The 19,155-nt window shown below is 42.7% G+C and overlaps 1 protein-coding gene across 1 annotated transcript in view; it reads left to right on the top strand.

Moving 5' to 3' along the window:
- The first annotated feature begins 2,010 nt into the window (after positions 1-2,010).
- The window catches only part of LOC118426212 (metabotropic glutamate receptor 3-like), a 60,534-nt gene continuing 43,389 nt past the window's right edge, over positions 2,011-19,155 (top strand). Inside the window, exons 1-2 of the mRNA XM_035835478.1 lie at positions 2,011-2,280; positions 2,750-2,886. Of these exons, the coding sequence (XP_035691371.1) occupies positions 2,758-2,886 (129 nt within the window). The 5' untranslated portion in view covers positions 2,011-2,280; positions 2,750-2,757. The remainder of the gene's footprint in view (positions 2,281-2,749; positions 2,887-19,155) is intronic.

Raw genomic sequence — 19,155 nt, 5'->3', positions numbered from 1 at the left:
CTAAAAGAAGATCATTTCCACACCTAAAAGGTCTGCGCGGGAAGTTAGCACCGCCTGACTTGTTTTGAGTTCGTCATTCAAACTCATCCATCCTGTCGTCCCCTGCCCTTTGTTCTTTTCATCACCTCCTGCCGCTCCCATCCCTGTGCCTGGAGGAACCCCGGATGGACCATTATCGGTCTTATCAACCCTGTTCCGTCCGTCCGTCTCCCTTTACTGCCGCGCGCTCGCGTCAACTCATTTATGCTCCGGCAATATGTAGCGCGACCTCTATTTACCAGGCCGCGACACGAACTGTACATCACCGTGTGGGTGGGCGCTGCCGGCCGGCCCCTGTCAGCCCGAATGAAGCCATCACCACGTCTTTAGACAACGCCACTGCCGCGTTCATTTCTATCGGAGTTAGGCCTGCATTCCACTAATACCCCTGCCACATTATCCACGATCTTTGGGCGTATCGATGGAAGATATTCAAGATCTACTGATGGTTTCGCGTATTTTTTCACCTGAAAACCGTCCCTGTCACATATATGCTATACTTTGTACCTTGTACAATTGTTGTGTTATCATTATATAAGCTAGGCTCGGGCGATCGCCGCAGAATCGTCGTCCGATCGTTTTTTGCGAAATATGACAGAGGTTTAAAGACGGCGATCGCGCTGCGACGTCGCTACGACCAAGATTGGATTTATGGGACCCTTTTATGATTAGAATCGTGCAAAATATAAACGTGTGACTGAAGCGACAACACACAAAGTGCAAAATGTTTTTTCTTTTATCTAAGAAAGTTATGGAGCGATCTTCAAAATTTTAGGTCACAGCAAATCGCCGTCCAAGTGGAATGGGGGCCATATGGAGCACTGGTTCTGACGTTTCTTCGTGCCTTGGTTGGTGCGTCTATCCATAGTATCCCTGTTGTCTCTAATTATCAAGCGAAATGATCACACTAAAATGAAGCCATCACCTCGTCTATACCCACTGCTGCGCCTGTTCCCACTGGGGTTGCACAACCCCAACCCCTGCGTTTGTTCGTGCCTTAGTTGGTTGGTACGTCTGTCTCCAATGGCACCGGCCTTTGTCAAGCAAAATGACAACACCAAAATGAAGCCATCACTCCATATCGTCAAACCGCCGGTTCCCACCGGGATTGCACAGGTCCAACCCCGTCGTTTGTTCGTGCCTTGGTTCCCTTGTTCCTGCCGTCTCTAATCGGGCCCGAATCAGTGTCCGCATACTCACAATAAGCCTTTTTCAGGATGCCAACCGCGGCTCCTGTCGTTAATAGAGACATCACGTATCCCGGGAGACCATAGGCGGGCGGAATCGCCGTGACCAGGCGACCATTATGCCGTCCCGGTCCCCGTTAGCACCCCGCCTTTTGTACACCCTTATTAACTCCACTGAATTACAGCGGCATCAGGACGCCTTTTTAAGGACTCAGAATGGCTCCCGCCAGATGGCCTTTTTTTGTAAAAGGAAAAAAGTTTTTCCAACAATAGAAACCACCAGGAGCGCTTCTATAGACTTCCTGGACAAAATTAGTTCGTTTTAGTTGAGCTGACTTTCGACCTAAAAGTGCGAACGAAGCTTTTATGCTTCGTCCGTAATTCGTAGGGGTATCAAACAACATTATAAGACACTATTTTGGATCAATAATCAGTTATGATAAGCGAGATACTGTACTGAATACAGGATTTTTGCTCCGTAAAGATTTCCAGCCATTTTACATACTCAGTGTTGCTAGTGCTGTATACGTAGAGTGGCAGTGTGTTGAGCGATAGGCTTGCGCTTGATGTATATACTTTGCATAACTTTTTGGATGATCGTCAAATCGCGAGTCCATTCCAGCATACATTCTGTCATTTGTTAAACGCACAGCGTATTGGGTTGTGTTATTGGGCGATGGGAGACATCTACGATTTGAGGAGGTGGTCCCCTCTAGCGAAACCTGATGGAATCGTCCGATTCATCGGCTCTGTAGGAGAAAACAGCTTCAGGGCTGGATTCAGCATCAGATCGATCAAGGCGGTCTCCGATTCGACACAGACTCGCCAGCCCCGCCACATGCTTTTGTTGCCGTTCCATTTGTCCGTTCAGTCTCCCTACGGGAGGGAGGGAGGTACAGAGCACGAGCTCTCTCTCGACAGATCAACAGTAGAGGTTTGAACCCACGGCACAATGCTACAGCGGACTGCCTTGTCTCCTTGATGACTGGTATTGGATTCATCGCTTGAGAAGCTAACCGACAAGCGCGCTTTGGTATATCGGAGTACGTCGCTGGTACGTCGATTCCAACATACTGTCCATCATATGTTCTTATCGATGACAACGGTATAGTGGTGTCTCCGAGATTGTGCGTTTTAGAGGATCGAAGCCGTGTCATATATCACTCGGGCTTACTGCTCTTTTCTTAGGTTGACTTCTCATGTTCATCCCCAGGTTGACGATTTTGACACACAGCCAAACGCATAACTGCGCCGCTTCGGTTTAGATATATATAATAGACGAGCGTCAGAATTATCGGTGCGACGCATTTGACAGTTTGGAACTTGTGGTAACCCGTGCGGACCATTTTATGCTTTTTCCCTTCACATCAGGTATTGCTATTAAGAGCAGACTTTTGGATTTGCCGAGCGCGGCGCGCGGTGTTCGTAATTGACTCAATTTCGGGTTCATTTAGCGACCTTGTTATCCTAGAATTGAATTCCTTTACTTATGTGTAACGACGGCTCTGTTGTCTCATTTCCAGTAGGAGCCATGGAAAGAAGGCCGCGCCGCTGTCTGGTCTTCCCCGTCGTCCTGATCACCGTACTGCTGACCTTCTGTCGTCGGGGGCAGGCGGAGCAGTGCCCGGGGAGGATCGCAGTCCTGAACGGTGATGCCCAGGTAAGATTTAAACCTTTTTTCCTTGCTCATCTGCACACTATGTTGTAGTCCAGGTGCCCATTTTCCTGTACATCGAGCGCGGTCCACCAGCCCACTTGTCACGTCCCGCTCCATTTGCGTTCCGCAAACCTCTCTCTTTCACTGTTGTTCTCTTATTGACCGACGGAATGGCTAGAAATGGGAGTTTGAATCTCCGATAAAAGCTTCATACACGTTACCTACTCCCCAAAGTACCTCTCTCCTGCAGTTTTCATTAAACCCATCTTGTTTATCTTTGAAGTACATTGATTCTGTTTCTGGCTCGGCAAATTTGCGGTGGGGAGAATGTATACCCAAGCTTTGGTTTATCCCAGACAGCACACAAGCTCACGGGCATGTATATGCGCCGACGTTATAATCACACACGAGCGATACATGTGCATTATTTAAGCAGCATTTTCAATATAGTCTGACCCAACGGCGCTCGAGGCTGGCATATATCATCCCCAACACCGCATGCAAAATTAAGGTTTTGCATCCCGCTACGTAGTAATAGGTGAACGACATGGTTCGATCAAAACCATCTCCTGTTACCGCTACCGACACTGACTGAGTACCCACTGCCATCGCCACGAATTTATGAACTATCTTCCGACCGAAATCATCCTTCATGAAATTAATAATAGCTGCTTTTATCCCGTTATAATTGCGATGTACGATAAAATTAATCCACGGTGTTTGGAGAGAGTGCGCAAACAAGCATGCTATGCTGCCATATGCCTACTTTTCTATATACATACCCGGCTGGGATAATCAGCGAGAGAGATCGCTAGGAATGCTTTTCCAATTTCCAGCTTGACTCCTCGGCTTTCCCCCGCTCAAAATGTCACAAATTCCTATCGTACGCTCCAAACGCCACGCAACGAGTAACCGTACATATTGGAAAGCGGTCGTAAAGCAACGTTGATGGATAGAAACCCTCGCCTACTCCCGCTCTCTGTCAACTACAGTTGTGAAGCGCGGCTAAAAATTCTTACCAAACGCTTCCCTTGCCGAAAATTTACCGACATCTCTTGACAAATATGCATAAGATAGTTACAGATGACATTTAGAGCTGCGGGCTTTTGTAATCAGTGTGAATCGGCATTTTGGGTTAGGAGAGCCGCGGTAAGTTTTGTGGACAGCCTCGACAGACACATTTCTACAGGGAAGATTTAATGTGAGATTTTCCCCGGGTGACATGCGTCTGGATAGTGACATTTAAGACAAGCATGAAGCGCAGTGAGTTGCCGGTAATACAGCTAGATTACATGTCTAAGTGTAATACGTATATTTCTGTCCAGAGCTATGTCTTGAAATTTACGCCCGGTTGCGCTGTACTTTCAAGGTTACACTTTCAACCGCCATATAGTTATTATTCCAACCAAGGCGCAACTTTGTATTCTAGGGGCGTAAATCCTTTAAAAGCTGCGAATGTAAAAGTGGGCGACTTTCTCTAAGCCACAAAAGTTTCCTTTTTTACCTGTAAGTGTTTTAAAACCAATTTGCGTCAAGAAAGTTCTGCACGCGTTCGTGGAAAAAGGGATGTTGTGAATTAAGTTCGCCAGACTGGGCTTAGAACGCGTAGCTCGAATACATATTAGTGTTTCTTTATTGGGAGAGGGATATACGTAGGTTTCACATGCTGTGTTTCATAAGAGTTATTGCATAACAGTTCTTGGACGCTTTCTAAACAGGTGTAAATGAGCACCCTAGAGTACCGCCATGCTAGGAATTTTACTGTATTTTGAGACGCTGTTCAGAAAATCCCATTGTCTTTGTTGTCGCCCCTGTGCCGCCACTTCACAACATTGCCGGCCGCGCGCGCTGTCCATTTGTGGGACAGGCGGCACAACTGTGTTCCCTGTACTGACAGGTGGTGGAAATCAACCGTGGGATGTTACGAACCTTACTGGTCTCTTTTTTCCCCTCCTACCAGTTCGATCTAATTGTGGTTTCCGCGATAGGAAAAAAAAAACAGATTATTTTTGCTTGTGTGTGTTCTTTTTATTTCTTCCTCTTCTTCTGTCAGGAACCAATAAGATTACCAACAACTAGGTTAGGATATTAAATTAGTTATATATTGTAAGTGTGAGCATTTTGTTTTACTCGCAAACAATACTAATATTTTACTATAGGGCGAGCCTATTGGTATAGTATTGTGTGTTACGGGGGAAAACATTCTGCATTTTCGCGAAAATGTTGCCTTTCTAGTTTAAAAGATTCTTTGTCAGCTAAACCCGAACCTACACAATATTAGCCAGATAATTTACAGCTAGCTAGCTAGAAATCATTTTCCCGACTGTAGCTTTTGTGTTAAATCACTCAAATATTTTATAATAATTTACATTGTTTTTTTACGGCCACTACTAGAAGAGCTTGGTTGTGAATCTGGCCTTGAGGCACTTTTCTAACGTCGAGGGTATTCGTTCTCAGTTGTGCCGAGGGGGTATTTGATCGATGAGTTTGCCCGGAGTTGAATGTAATGGACGGGCGTTATTTGTGGATTATATCGCTTAATGAATGTGTGAGCGCTCCAGCCTCCTTGTCCCGTTAGGGAAACTACATCATCGCATAGGCACGCCATTAATCTTCAAGTAGATGTTAGGGAAAGGCTTGTTTTTCACGGCATTCTTATGGACGTCTCTCAATATGTGCGCGTTTCTTAACATGCAAAAGGAATTGGGGTTGCTTTATTGTGTCGCTCATAATATATGAATTTGGCCTTCAAAATATTGTTTTCGGGTTATATTTACAACTTTGCAGCAAAGTGCACCGCATTGTTATTTTTTACGTACTGAAGATACTTTTAAGCTTAAAATATATTTCTAACGTGTTTTAGCTAGAGTGTTTGGGTACCCAATAGTAATGTAACATGCAAAATGCATTGCAGTGTTTGATGATTTCGAACACTGTGGTTTATACTAATGTAAGTAACTTCATCTAACAATGGCGGTGGTCAGACTTTTGCGCGGAGATTTGTATAGACATCTTTTGTATATAGAAAGTATCGTTGCAAAAAGCAGCGAATTTTTAGAGTTTAACCCTATTCAGACCGGGGGGGGGGCTTTTGAGGCCTGCGCCAACTTCGATGTCCTATAACGCCAGAACGCCTTACGCTAAAGCCACCAAATTTGGTGAGTTTTCCTAAAATATTGTTGGCAACAATTTTACGAAGTTTGACAAATGTTCCATTTTTTCGTGTTGCCATGGCAACCGTTTGCTGACAGGCAGTTTTGCCAAAAATCACTGTTTTTGGTTCTAACAATGTATTTTTCACATTTATTTGCTATATTACTGCTATTTTGTTACATAAATAAAATCTTATATTATTAAGCATATCTTTCATAATCATAAATGCATAAATTATGCTAATTTGATGACGTCATCAGCCCAAAATCCAAGATGGCGGACCGTATGGCCAGATCAAGAATAACAAGCTAATTATCCCTTAAAATTTGTAACTACCCGGTATTTTTTCATCAAAAACCATCTAAATGAATGAATTTAGTCTATTTCCATTGCCCTTTGTGATTATTTGTTGCAAAAAAAGTAGTTTTAAAAATTCAAGGTGGTGGATATAATATGGCGGAGCCTAACTCGCATGTTAGATGTGCATGACGTCATTTTATGACGCCATTATGACGTCATCGATGTTGCTATTGGCAATACAAGTCGTAATAAACATTATTATTCTGTTATCTGCACTTGTTGTTACATTTTTGTAGTATAACTTGAAGTTTTCTGAGAATACCCTTTTTTCATGGGTCCGGCCAATATAATCAAATTGATGACGTCATAATTACGTCATTTTACGTCAACGTAACGTCAAACGTCAAATACTCGTCAGATATTATGTCAATATCATGTCCTTAAAATTTGGTGGCCCTACGGCACGTCGTTCAAGAGTTAGAGGACTTAGAAGTGGAGGGCCTCAAAAGCCCCCCCCCGGTCCAGGGATGACCAAAAAAGCCCGGTCTGAATAGGGTTAAAGGAATTCGCCTTTTCTTTTCTTCTAGATGTTTGTAGATTTTATCGTTTTTCTGTGATACAACAAAAACACAACAATGACCATGACTGAAATGTAATATTACAGAACTTTTTAGGACGGGGAAAGATGGGAAAAGTTTCAAGACCATTCAAACCACTAGATGAAATCACTACGCGAAATCCGATATAATAAAAAAAAATATGTCATGTGTACTTTAATGAGAAAAATGCAGCGTTCAAGGTGTGAATTTCGTTTTGAACATCACTGGAAAAACTATCCATGTGGCTTTCAAGACAGGCTACATACGAATTGTCAAAAATTCTATTTATAGTCTTCTACAAACTTGAAACGATGACTGATAATTGAAAAGTAAGAAGAAGAAGAAGATGAAGAAAATAAGAAAGAGCGGTTGGTATTCAGGGCAACAGATGTTGTGGGAGGAACGGTGCTCATTTCCTAGTGTTCCCAGGGGCTGAAAGATCGCGTAATATGAGCAAGAAAATCCCCCTTACCTAGCTATGACTGATGAAGGGATATGTTTTTGTCTGTATTATGACCCATGACAGGGATTTCACCGCCGGCGGCCTCGTTCTTGTAACAACGGCAAATAATGCGAAAGCGTTGCAACGGCCGTAACCCTAAATTCGTCCATATTTCAAGATGAAAAGACACTACCCTAGAGCATTACGTATATTTCTGAAAATATGGTATCTCACTGCACTTGGGGCACCAGTGCACTGTTGTGTTATTTTTTTAATAATTTGGATATTGCGTAATATGCAAAAATATGACTTAGAAGACAACAAAATACACAAAACGTAAGAAAATTCGTTCTTTATCTTTGAATTTCGAACACCACAGTGTGGCACGAGTGCCACAAGTGCAGTGAGATACTATCTACATGAGCGGCACTAGCCTCCGTAGCAGGCTTTGGGGGCTTTTTTTCGTCTTTTTGAGCTCATGATGCACTTTTGCTGGACGTTTCCTTTTGTACTGGGTCGTTTGTGCTACTGGCATACAAAGGTGTATTATGAGCCCCAAAAGACAAAAAAGGCCCACAGAGCCTTCTGTGAAGGCTAGGGGCACATTGTTTTACATAGGTCGATATGATATCATATGCATTTTCTATCAGGTTGTGAAAAAAACGCTGAAGAGTAGAAAATACATAATTTTTCATTAAAAGATTGATTTTGTACGACACCTGTACAACTATCCCCAAAAATACCTTCAGTATTCGCTCGTACGACACCCGTACGACAAGTATGACCAGTCAAAGAATAGTTTACCAAAACGCGCACATATATCTCCGAAACTCGCACTCGTATACATCCATTTGGTAACGCACGCCCCACTGCTGTCAATATAAAACAGAAAAGGCTACTTTTATTACATCTCGTATATAAACTATTCTGACATTTCTGCGGTAATGGTACTTCAGAACGCTGTTGAGTGACTTTGACGTCTCGGGTAAAAATAGATTTCACAGACATAATGGTAAGCGAAATTCACGTCAAACACGTTTATATTTTCTACACTTGTCCAGTCATAATTAAATGTCACGTCTTCTAAAAAAATGAGCATCAATCGTTGGTGTTTGTTGTTAAGGCGATAACTTATGTGGTATCTCACTGCACTTGGGGCACCAGTGCGGCACTGGTTTTTTTTTTTAAATATAGATATTGCGTAATACGTAAAAGCATGACTTAGAAGACAACAAAATACAAAAACGTAAAGAAACTTATCTTTGAAATTCGTTGAGTAATCTTTCGAAGCCCGCAGTGCCGCACCGTTGCCCCAAGTGCAATGAGATACACCTTCAAGCTAAGGGCACAACTCGCCGTACGTGTAATTTGTCCGTACGTTTTTTTGGGGAGGCAACGTCCGCAGCGTATTTCTGAAAACGTTCCGACTGTACAGGGCAGGCGCGTGGCCCGTACTGGCACGTACGGAGGGCGAATCCGCAGCCCGATGGTACACAAAGTTTTACCTGCACGTAAAGTTCTACGGATGGTCTGCGTGCTCCAAAATCCGTCGGATTCCCTACGAGTTCGTACGGAGGCGGTACTTACTTTTTTTTTAGTTTACCACTTACAGATCCCAAAAGATTGCCTACGTTTTGGCGCGTGCACGTGCACGTACACAACACGTATTTGCACGTACGGCGGGTTGGGCCCTTTGCTTTAAGGCCCCCTCTCACTTGACGTGCGGCACGCTTGCGGCATTGCTGCGTTCGGAAGATGCTCAACGAATTTCAGAGATAAAGAACGAATTTTCTTACTTGTTGTGTATTTTGTGGTCTTCTATGTCACACTTTTACGTATTGCGCAATATCTGAATTATAACAAATCGGAGAAAATAACAAAACAGTACCGCAGCGAACGAACGCAGCAATGCAGCAAGCGTGCCGCACGTCAAGTGAGAGGGGGCCTTAAGGCAGACCATTTTTCTCCCCATTTCCACTAGATGGCGATTGCGATGTGCTCTCACTGTGACCTAAAACGGATGTGTTTAACCTTTGATTTCATACTGGGTACAATGTTATCATACTAAATGTATAAGTGAGACTGAAAAGACAACAAAACACACAAAGCTCAAAAAAGATTCGTTTTCTTCTGTATAATTCGTTGAGCGGTCTGTCAAATGTTTCGCAGAGAGAGTGTGGCGAGAGCGCCGTTCTGGTGAAAAGGAGGTATAAGAACTTTTTATGCATTGAAAATAGACTCACGTATGTATGTGCGGAAGTCGAAGAAACTAATGGCAAGACATCTTTTTCTAAGATCGTCTACAGACCGCAGGTATAACGGACGTCTTGACTGCCCAAGACAGTGACGAATGCCCCGCCTAGCGACGAGATGTCTTGCAGTAATGGAAACATACAACGCTTTCAGAACTTCTTCTACATTTGCTCGGGATACAAATGCCACCGTTACCTATCTCCTAGCATGCATTCCGTCTTCGCTTTACATTTAGAGAGGGGCATCCATTTACGTTTCGCTGCGTTGCAAGTTTCTATCGCTGCAGAGGAATGAGGAAGCTCAACTTCGTGACGGAGGGCGTCTTAAAAGATAATGTTTGCCATGTTGCTCTTCGCCTGGCGGTGGTGAAGGGGCTTTGGCCTTCCTGGAAAGATCATTTTCCAGGATTAGGAATTTGTGTGGCTGGAATCCGTGCCGACAGGCTCCATGTGTTACTGTATTCAAGGTTACAGCTCGGTTGACGCAATACCATTGAGGGCGGTTGGAAGGTAGACAGGGAAGACGCCAGGTGTCTTAGCCCTTGCATTAGCGAAGATCAGGCCTACAGACTTTGAATTTGGAAGGTGCGACTTTTCCCTCCGCCACCCTTAAGGGAAAGAGTTTATTGGCGTGAAATGTGATGGGCTTTTTGGAGATTTTAAGACTTTTCCTTTATTTCTTTGCTGCAATACCCTTTAGTCCTATTTAGGGCAGTCTTCCAGGGTTCGAACAATAAACCGCACACACACACACACACACACACACACACACACACACACACACACACATATATATATATATATGAAGCATACACAATCATACCACAAATTGTACAGGTAAAAAACACTATCAATTTAACTTTAGAACAAATGAAGAACTGTACATATGGGCAAATTGAGACGTCAGAAAAATTTGCAGCCATGGTTTGTGCTCTGCATTATTTATAAATGATATGTTTCCTTACCTACTGTCTTCACTGTCTGTTTATTATCTTCGTTATTATCTTTATCTTGCAGATACGAAACAATATAGTCTTTCGAGACTAGACTGTCAAAGAAGAATGTCTTTGTTTACAATTTTGCACGTAAGCCTAAATTAGTGCTATTGGTATCAATTTATCTCCATATATCATATATATATGAAAATTGCCAGCAACACATTGGATTGGCAAATTTCTTAACACAGAAGCGTAAATTAGTACTATTCATATCTATATACAGTATATCCATAGATAACGTTGTATTCGCATATTTCTCTGAAGAATACCGGTGAAACATTGCTTGGGTAAATAGCTGAACTTGAAACAAGGCCTTCATTACTGAAAGCACGGCACCGTTTTCTGATTGTTGTAATTGTTGTAATTAAGCGCACAAAAAGAGTTAGTAATTGGCACTGTTAGCGCTGATTTCGCTTGAGGCTTTTTATGCAAACATATCTAGGCCCAAAAGGGTCAGATTGTGTAGAACAATAGCATGTCTACTCTAGTTTAAAAGATAAATCTAAATGCTGAGTTCGACTTCTTTCTCTTGAGATATTAGAAGACGATGGATCCCACTTTTTCTGTAATGTGTGGGTTCTGTGATGTTAGCTGGTGAGTAGTTTTCTTTTTTGTCTGTAAAAATAATACGCGAAGAAGGATTTATGCAAATGATCAAACGCATCTCAACCAAAAGTTGCGCTCTTCCACCCCCAACTTCCATTTCCAACTTTTGGCATCAAAATGGCGGCTGAAATATCGTTTTGTGTCATCTGTACATAGTCTACTCTTCTCGGAGATCGATTCCAAAATGCAGTCGGAGTGATGTTCACCCTATCGGTGCATTTAGTCCCCCATTTCGCTGGATTAACTGCCGGGAATTTCTGAGCGCTCGTCAGGAGCTCACCAGGAAATTTGCTCGGCGGAAACTTAAGCGCGGAGCTGTCGAACGGCTTGACTAATACGCCTATGATAACATGTTAAACGCCAGCAGTGATTTTCCATTTCTGGTGCACTTAGCGGTAGACGTGTTGGGGGCATTAACTGTGCCACAGGTAATGAGAGTTGGGTTGCCATCGCTAATACTAGTAATAGGGCCTTCACACTGAAACTGAATCAGCAGGAATCCAGCAGAACCAGCCGGAATGAAGAGTTCGGCAAAATTCGGGCCACATCCGGGCGGGAATTCCAAATGGACCTAACACCTATTTACAAGAAAGGTGGAATGAAAAGGAATGCCGCGCATGAATGAAAACTCTTGTGTATTCCTGTGGGTATTCGTAGTACATTTTAGAAATTCACCTACAAATGAGAATCGGATAGAGCCGGAATGCCGTCTCATAAAATTCTATGTATATTCCTCGAAACTCGTAGCTAGTGTATTCTAGAAATTCTAAAGAATAAGCTTTTTTCCATGGGGCAAAATATCATCTTTATTTTCAGAATGCTGCAGATATCATGTCGTCGTCAATGTGCTGGGGACTGTAACTGCATAACGAGGCAAAAGTAGAAGTCTTTTTGTGATTTGCATACTTCGTCATTGCCGGCCTATAGCCCTAAGGGGGTGATGGCTTTAATTAGATTTCTTATCATTCGATTTGTCCAAGTTTTGTAACGTACTTCTAATTAAGGATGTCAAGATGAAGCAATTAGCCTTTTCATTAACCTTACATTCTATTAGGAAAGATGGGTTCAGTGCCTCTTTCTTTGTCATAGTTTTAATCCTTTTTTAACTTAGACCAGGTCGGTTCAAGAGACTATGATTTTAAAATGTAATGATGTAAAAGAAAAGAATTCCAGCAACAGCTGATTAAAAATTACATCAACAGGATATAACGGGTCACAGATTTTACGACAGCTGTTCAACTTCGTAAATGCCCTTTTTGCGGCGTTGTAAATAGTTTACGACATTGTGGCGTTTTCCTGCTTGCTTTGCTGACGACCGAAACAAGATAACTACAATACACATTTCTGTTAATCAAATTTCATGACAATTCTGATGTTTTGACATTTTTTTTTCTTCTTCATTTCGGATGTTGCCAAGTGCCGTGAGATTAGGACGACAGCCCGTGAGGCAACGTGCTGTTAGTAGATGCATGTTCGGAGAATGATAAGATTACATCCCAGCATGTTAGGTATTATCCTATAGGGGGGCCTGCGTGATTGATCGACAAAGGGCTATGCAGGCAGCACCCTTCGCTCCCAGAGAGCCTGATCAGTCAGATAACGATAATGAAACGTTAGAAAGAGCGGTCATGTTAATTATAAACTGTCATGTTCGCAATTGGCGTTGCAAATGTTTCCAAATGTCAAGGTGGGAACTAGTCGCCCTCTTTGTTACATGGTGACTTGGTGATAAGTTTGGGGCATGGATTGGTTTTATGTAAGTCAGATTGGTACCTGACAATGCTGATGTATCTGACAACAATAGGTATGGTATGAAAGTTTATCTGAGTGGGTAAAATGCATTACGAAGAAGATATTTTAGATTGCAAATGTACGCCACCGATCCAGCGTTACCAAAATGTTCTACTGAATCACGTATTTAACTGTCTGACACACTGTGTTGACACGTGACTTGCTGACCGTGTGACATCAGTAATGGGCCAAATGTCGTCAGAAGTCTCTCATACATCAGTCCTGGGGTTAAAGAGGCAATATGCAATATACTAGGCATGATGTAATTATCAAGATCAATCTTTTGAATGATAATTCTTTACAGAAGTTAAGAATTGGGTTAAATCTTCCGTTATAATATCAGTAACGCCAAATGTGATTCTTGCTATTGCTAAATGCATATCACAGTAGCTTTGTATGATCCCCGTGCATGTGTTAGTGTACATGATATAAATATGCAATGGAGTTATACCCCCTTTCCACCAGGACGGCGCTCTCACGGCGCTCTCTCTGCGACCTCAAATTGGGAAGAGCGCGGTGAGAGCGCGGTGGGATCGCCAAGGTCGCCATGGGAGCGCGCAGAGTGCGCGGTGGGAGCGCCAAGGTCGCCATGGTCGCCATCACCTCCGCGACTGTTTTGAACCTACTCAAAGCAGTCGCCGTGAGAGCGCCGTGGACGGCGATCCAACGATGAGCGCAGAGAGAGCGCCAAATGAGCGCAGAGAGCGCGCCAAATGAGCGCAAAGAGAGCGCACAGTGAGCGCGGCGAGCGCAATAGGCCTCAACAGTGGTTTATGATACAAATTTAGCTAGGACGGCGCTCTCACCGCGCTCTCTCGGCGCTCTCAACCACGGTACGTGTAGAAGTATATTTGACACAGACAGAACCCGGAGAAATGTTTAAAATGTACCAATGATTTACAATAAAACAAACTGAGAAGGAATAACCAAGGTTTAAATAAACAAAGGTTTATCATTTCTCAACTTCTTTTAGGTTTTTATGTTCATCATATGTACATTTAGATTATTGAAGTCCTATTTTCAATAAATCGAAGTGTTTCAGTGTTGTATGATTAACACTAATAACGTGGCATGATAAAGAAATTTATGGTGAACAAGCTACATGACAGATTTAAGGAAAAGTCAGCTAGACAAGCGTGTATATTTCAGGCTGAGTGACTGTACAGTGACCAAATTTGGATTCGTTCACAGCCTTGATTTTATACTTTGAATGTTATGTAAGACGTAAAAGGATGACTTCAAAGATACCAATATACACTATACGTCAAAAGATTCGTTCTTTATCTCTTAAATTCGTTGAGTTATCTTTCGAAACTTTGCTAGCTCATAAAAACATGCTGACATTTGAGTTTTTCGTCGCGGTGAGAGCGCGCTGGGGTCGCCGGAGAGATTCCACTTGAGCAGTTTTTCTGGCGTCACGGCGCTCTCAACGGCGCTCTGGCCAATTTTCCATCGCAGCGAGAGCGCAGTGAGAGCGCCGTCAAGTGGAAAGGGGGCCTTACATACAACTGCATTATCCTGATATACCTTCGCGCTTTGTGCACTGTTTTTTTTCCAGCTGAGATAAATTTCCACCGCTGCAAAATTCTCAGATTAGAAAAATGAGCCGACGATATGAAACATGGCTACACATATTCCCCCCAAAATTGGACGAGAGAACAAATCATTCTGCACCCCCCTCCCCTCCCCAAGGGGTTTGATGATACAGTACCGAAACCGTACAATCTTTCTCCCGTCCGCTCAACCATGGTACAATTTTGTCTGAGGAACATTTGTTATACCAGAACGGAATTTGACCCAACATTTTGCTCCGAGAGTTTCATATTAGTTGCATACCGTTGGGTAAGACCGTTTGTCATTTTGCACCTTTGAAATTTGTGACTGTAGACGGAGAAGGGCGAACTAGTATAAACTTTATATTTGGTGGAATTTCTCGAAAATTATATATATATAAACAGTTAACGTTATTTCACCTTTATCCGCGTGGTAACCTATATCCGTTGCTTCAAACAACTAAGGACGGTGGTTTCACACACCAAATCCAGCAATACTCTGAAAATATTGCTGTTTGAAACCCCCGTCCGTCGATTTGATATCCATAAATAGCCTGTGTTCAATAACAACGAATTTAGGTTACCCCGCGGATAGAGGTGAACTCACGTTACATATGTACATTTATAGGTTCACCATGAAATTTTGTATGAAAGACACGTTGACTTTTTATCACATTGTCATTTTGCCCTGATGGGAATTTCGTTGCTTTGAACAAGGTCTACATAAAATCTCTGGAGAACATGTAACCCAAATATTACGAGCATGTATTGGTGAGATAGTAGACTACAACATGTTATGTCACAAGTATAGCCTAATGATTGTACATGAAACAAACACTAAATGAGCTGAAAATCATATTAGATTCATGACTACAAGGCAAAGGCTTAGTAATGCTTTCGCGATTGAAAAAAGGGGCCCTCTCGAGCAATTCACGGACTTGTTTTGGCAATTTCGGACGTGACCCCTACATGGCCCCGTGGAACGCTCTGCTACTACTGGTCTAATTTAGGGCCTGGTCGGGTCCCAGATTTTTAAAAAAACTTGGAGTTAAAAATCAAGCCGGGACCCGGCGACAAACAGGTACCTACCTGTGAAAATAGCGAGATGTACCCCCTGCTCCCGGCACCGGGACAAAATTAGTGTTTTCGGGGCCTTTTACGTTCTTAACCCCCAACGTGCACCGGCGCAATTGCAACCTACGCATTACCAGGAATATCATATATACCGGATAATGAGATGAGAAGTTATAGATTGCAAACAAGGGCAGTTAGACGTTAGTGGGTCCCGCCTTGATCGTTTCGGTACGCGTTCCACACGTCATTTACTTTTAAAGCCTTGTAGAAGACATCAATGGCCATAATCTTCTCCATAGGTCAAGTTTACCTTCATTAAGTTCCCGGAGATCGAATAACTGCCACTCTCGTACATTGCACCCTCTGAGAAAATGCCTCCTAACGTAGGGTACGTGCAATCACGGTTTGACAATGTACGACATCGTTGGTTCCCCTGTAAGGGCACCGTCGCTACGTTACAACTGCTATTGTAGTTGGTTTTATGATGCTCTAATGCTGAGTTATGTACCTCCGTAGGTACTTATCAGCCCGACATCGCAGTAAAAGAAGTCGTTACAAAAACGATGAGTTCGAAATTGCCTTGATACGGTAGTCCATTCGGAGTGCTCCCCGGAAAGTCACTCAACTCTAGCACTCTATTTAGAACTGGAAGCTTATATATATATATAGACATACCTTTTTCGGATTGCCAGAAATCAGAGAGAAGACGGAAAGATGTACCTCGATAGATTCAGTTCCTCGCTATATATGAAACCAGGACAGAGAGATAGAAATAACGGCATTAAGGTTTATACATTGTAGTTGATCTGATGCTATGACTTATCACCATCATTGGTAAGTTGATTAGGAAGCCCCATATAGAAAGAAGTAAATGAAGTACTCAATAAACATTCCTTTATATAAAAGTTTATTTGCAAGTTCTTGCCCGTCCATGGTCTAAACATATATATATGTTTCTCTTTTCCTCCTTACTTTTTAACTATTAGTCGTCGTTCGTGATTGAAGATATTGGCCTTGTTATACCGTACTTCTGAACAGTATGCTTGACTGCCGTTCGTCTTACTTAGAGCTATTCGTGCGAATCTGAAATCCTTTTTTGAGAGTGTGATTTTACGGGGTGTTATGCACGGTCATTGCGTAATGCGATTATACACATAGAAACGCCATTCTCGTTTACTACCGCGCCAGTGAACAAAGAAATGCTGTAGTTTGCAAGGCATTAGCGACAAAGTGTTCAGTGCGTCACAATTGGGGAGCGAGTAAGATTTCTGCTATAAAGATAATCCATTGAAAAAGAGGAAGTTTTTGTTGTTTTATAATCGCTTTGTTTAACACATGAATTATCGTAGTAGTTTAAGGTTACGTATTGTCCACAGATATTTCCGATATTGATTATTGGAAGGAATAGTTTTTGACATGTGCAACGTGGTCAAAGCTAGAGAGGATACATTCTGCCTTTGTGACCTGAGTTTACATTGTTACATTCTCCCTCGCCCAAGACTTATGCAATATACTAGTACATTAGGCAGGCTGTGCTAAACCGGGCTAAGGTTTCTTCTTTTGTGGGCGTTGTGTGGTCTCTAACCTGCTGTCGTCAGCCAATCAGAGAATAACCCATATTATCATATACCCAGGCGCCGCGGACCAATCAGAAGGCCCCGTTCCATGTTGGTTATGACGCCGTAACACATAGATAGTGTGTATCGGTCCTTCTGATTGGTCAGAATTTGAATCGACACCATATCTTGTCCATGTGCATCACATCATAAAACCACCTTGTTCACTTCGCTCACTCGGTGGTTTCATTCGGTGCTGCTTATAGCAAAGGACCAGGCGTTATGACACCATACACACCTCGGGGCGGGTCATTAACTCTTTTTACGTCCTCATATCACACATACTAGTATTATCTGGATGACGTATGGCCTTAACGTGGTAAACTGCATGGTGAATTTTGTAGTCTTATGGTACACATGGTTTGAATACGTGTCTTGTGTCATTAAAATCGTCGTTCTCTCTATGACTATGTGACATGTTACTTCAAAGAGATTATTTTCTTCCTTGTTACTGAACCTGAAAGTTTGAGCACATCCGGGATACAAAAAGGATTTCTTCTAACCATGTATCACGCCATGCAGGTGGCTCTCTCGATCTTTCAGTGGCCATTGTAAATTTTCAGACGGTCACAAAGGCACTCCTTCCAAAAGGTTGGCTGGAGCTTCGCGATTTTCTATAGAATGGGGTCGTCAAGTCTGACCCTCTCTCGAGTTATTACTGCTACTTCGTTTGCGTGCAGTCTGTAAGCCAGCCAAACGGCCTTACGTATGTTGTACGTCTTTCCTATCGGCTTATACAAGAACGTTGGAGATTGGGGCACTCATTTGACCCACCAATGTCAACGGGAACATGGATTCCTCTGTGCAGCAAATTGTTACAGTTCACTAACGATATTTCAAGTGAAATCAATGGTACAGGTTCAGTTGTTTCACGCTGGACGTTTGGCGCTGAACCGCTAGCCTTTCAGTTTCAGCAATAACGCAAATGTCGTCGTCTGCGAATCTGATGGAATGGGGCATGTGAATAAAGTGCCATGTTTCGTCTAGCGCTTTTTATGGATGGATTCACGTCAGCATACTAATATGGAAATAGTTGTGTTCAGGTCAACCGTAAACTTGATGTGTGAACGTGGCGAGAGGAGTCCGCTAGCACGTTGAACGTTTTACACATAGTCCATAAAGCCAGTCCCATTTGAAGATCAATTGTTTAGTAAAGGTGGTATCTCACTGCACTTGGGGCACCGATGCGGCAATGCGGGACTCGTTCACTGCGGCACTGTTGTGTTATTTTCGCCGATTTTTTTATAATTCAGATATTGCGTAATATGTAAAAGTATGACTTAGAAGACATCAAAATACACAGAACGCAAGAAACCTCTTTTTTTTTATAACTGAATTCGAAATTCGTTGAGTAATCTTTCGAATCCTGCAGTGCCGCATCGGTGCCCTAAGTGCAGTGAGATACCACATAACAGATCCAGATACATACCCATTTCGGTTCACCAATGTTTCTTTCTATAGGCATGACTATGATAGGTTTTGTCTTTGAACTGAGCGTGTATATAAATATGTATGGCTTTCCTTTGTTATGCAACACCGTGTGCGTCATAACTGTTATCTGACAAACTTTTCTTGTAAGACTTGTTGACTGGCCAAGGCCAACCAATCGTTCATGTCAAGATGTCTTTCCGGCGCGGTGATGCAGTAATTGGGTCTCAAGTGAGCTTTAGCCATGATCTTTCGTCAAAGTCAAGTGCGGGCGTCAAAAGCCGCCAGGTAGACTGATTTTTAACAATTTGTGTGTAACTGGTCTTCGTAATTGGGTAGACCTGACTACTTTAACGTCCTCTAATTGGACAAGTTCGACAGACGAAGTTTAAGGGATCGTGAGGTCGGTTGTTAAAGTTGACAAAATCAACCAACATTGCCGCTCGATCGTTTAGCCTTT

This window comes from Branchiostoma floridae, chromosome 11 (assembly GCF_000003815.2).
Source record: "Branchiostoma floridae strain S238N-H82 chromosome 11, Bfl_VNyyK, whole genome shotgun sequence".
In the NCBI taxonomy this organism is placed as follows: domain Eukaryota; kingdom Metazoa; phylum Chordata; class Leptocardii; order Amphioxiformes; family Branchiostomatidae; genus Branchiostoma; species Branchiostoma floridae.
This window is presented reverse-complemented; position numbering and strand designations above follow the sequence as displayed.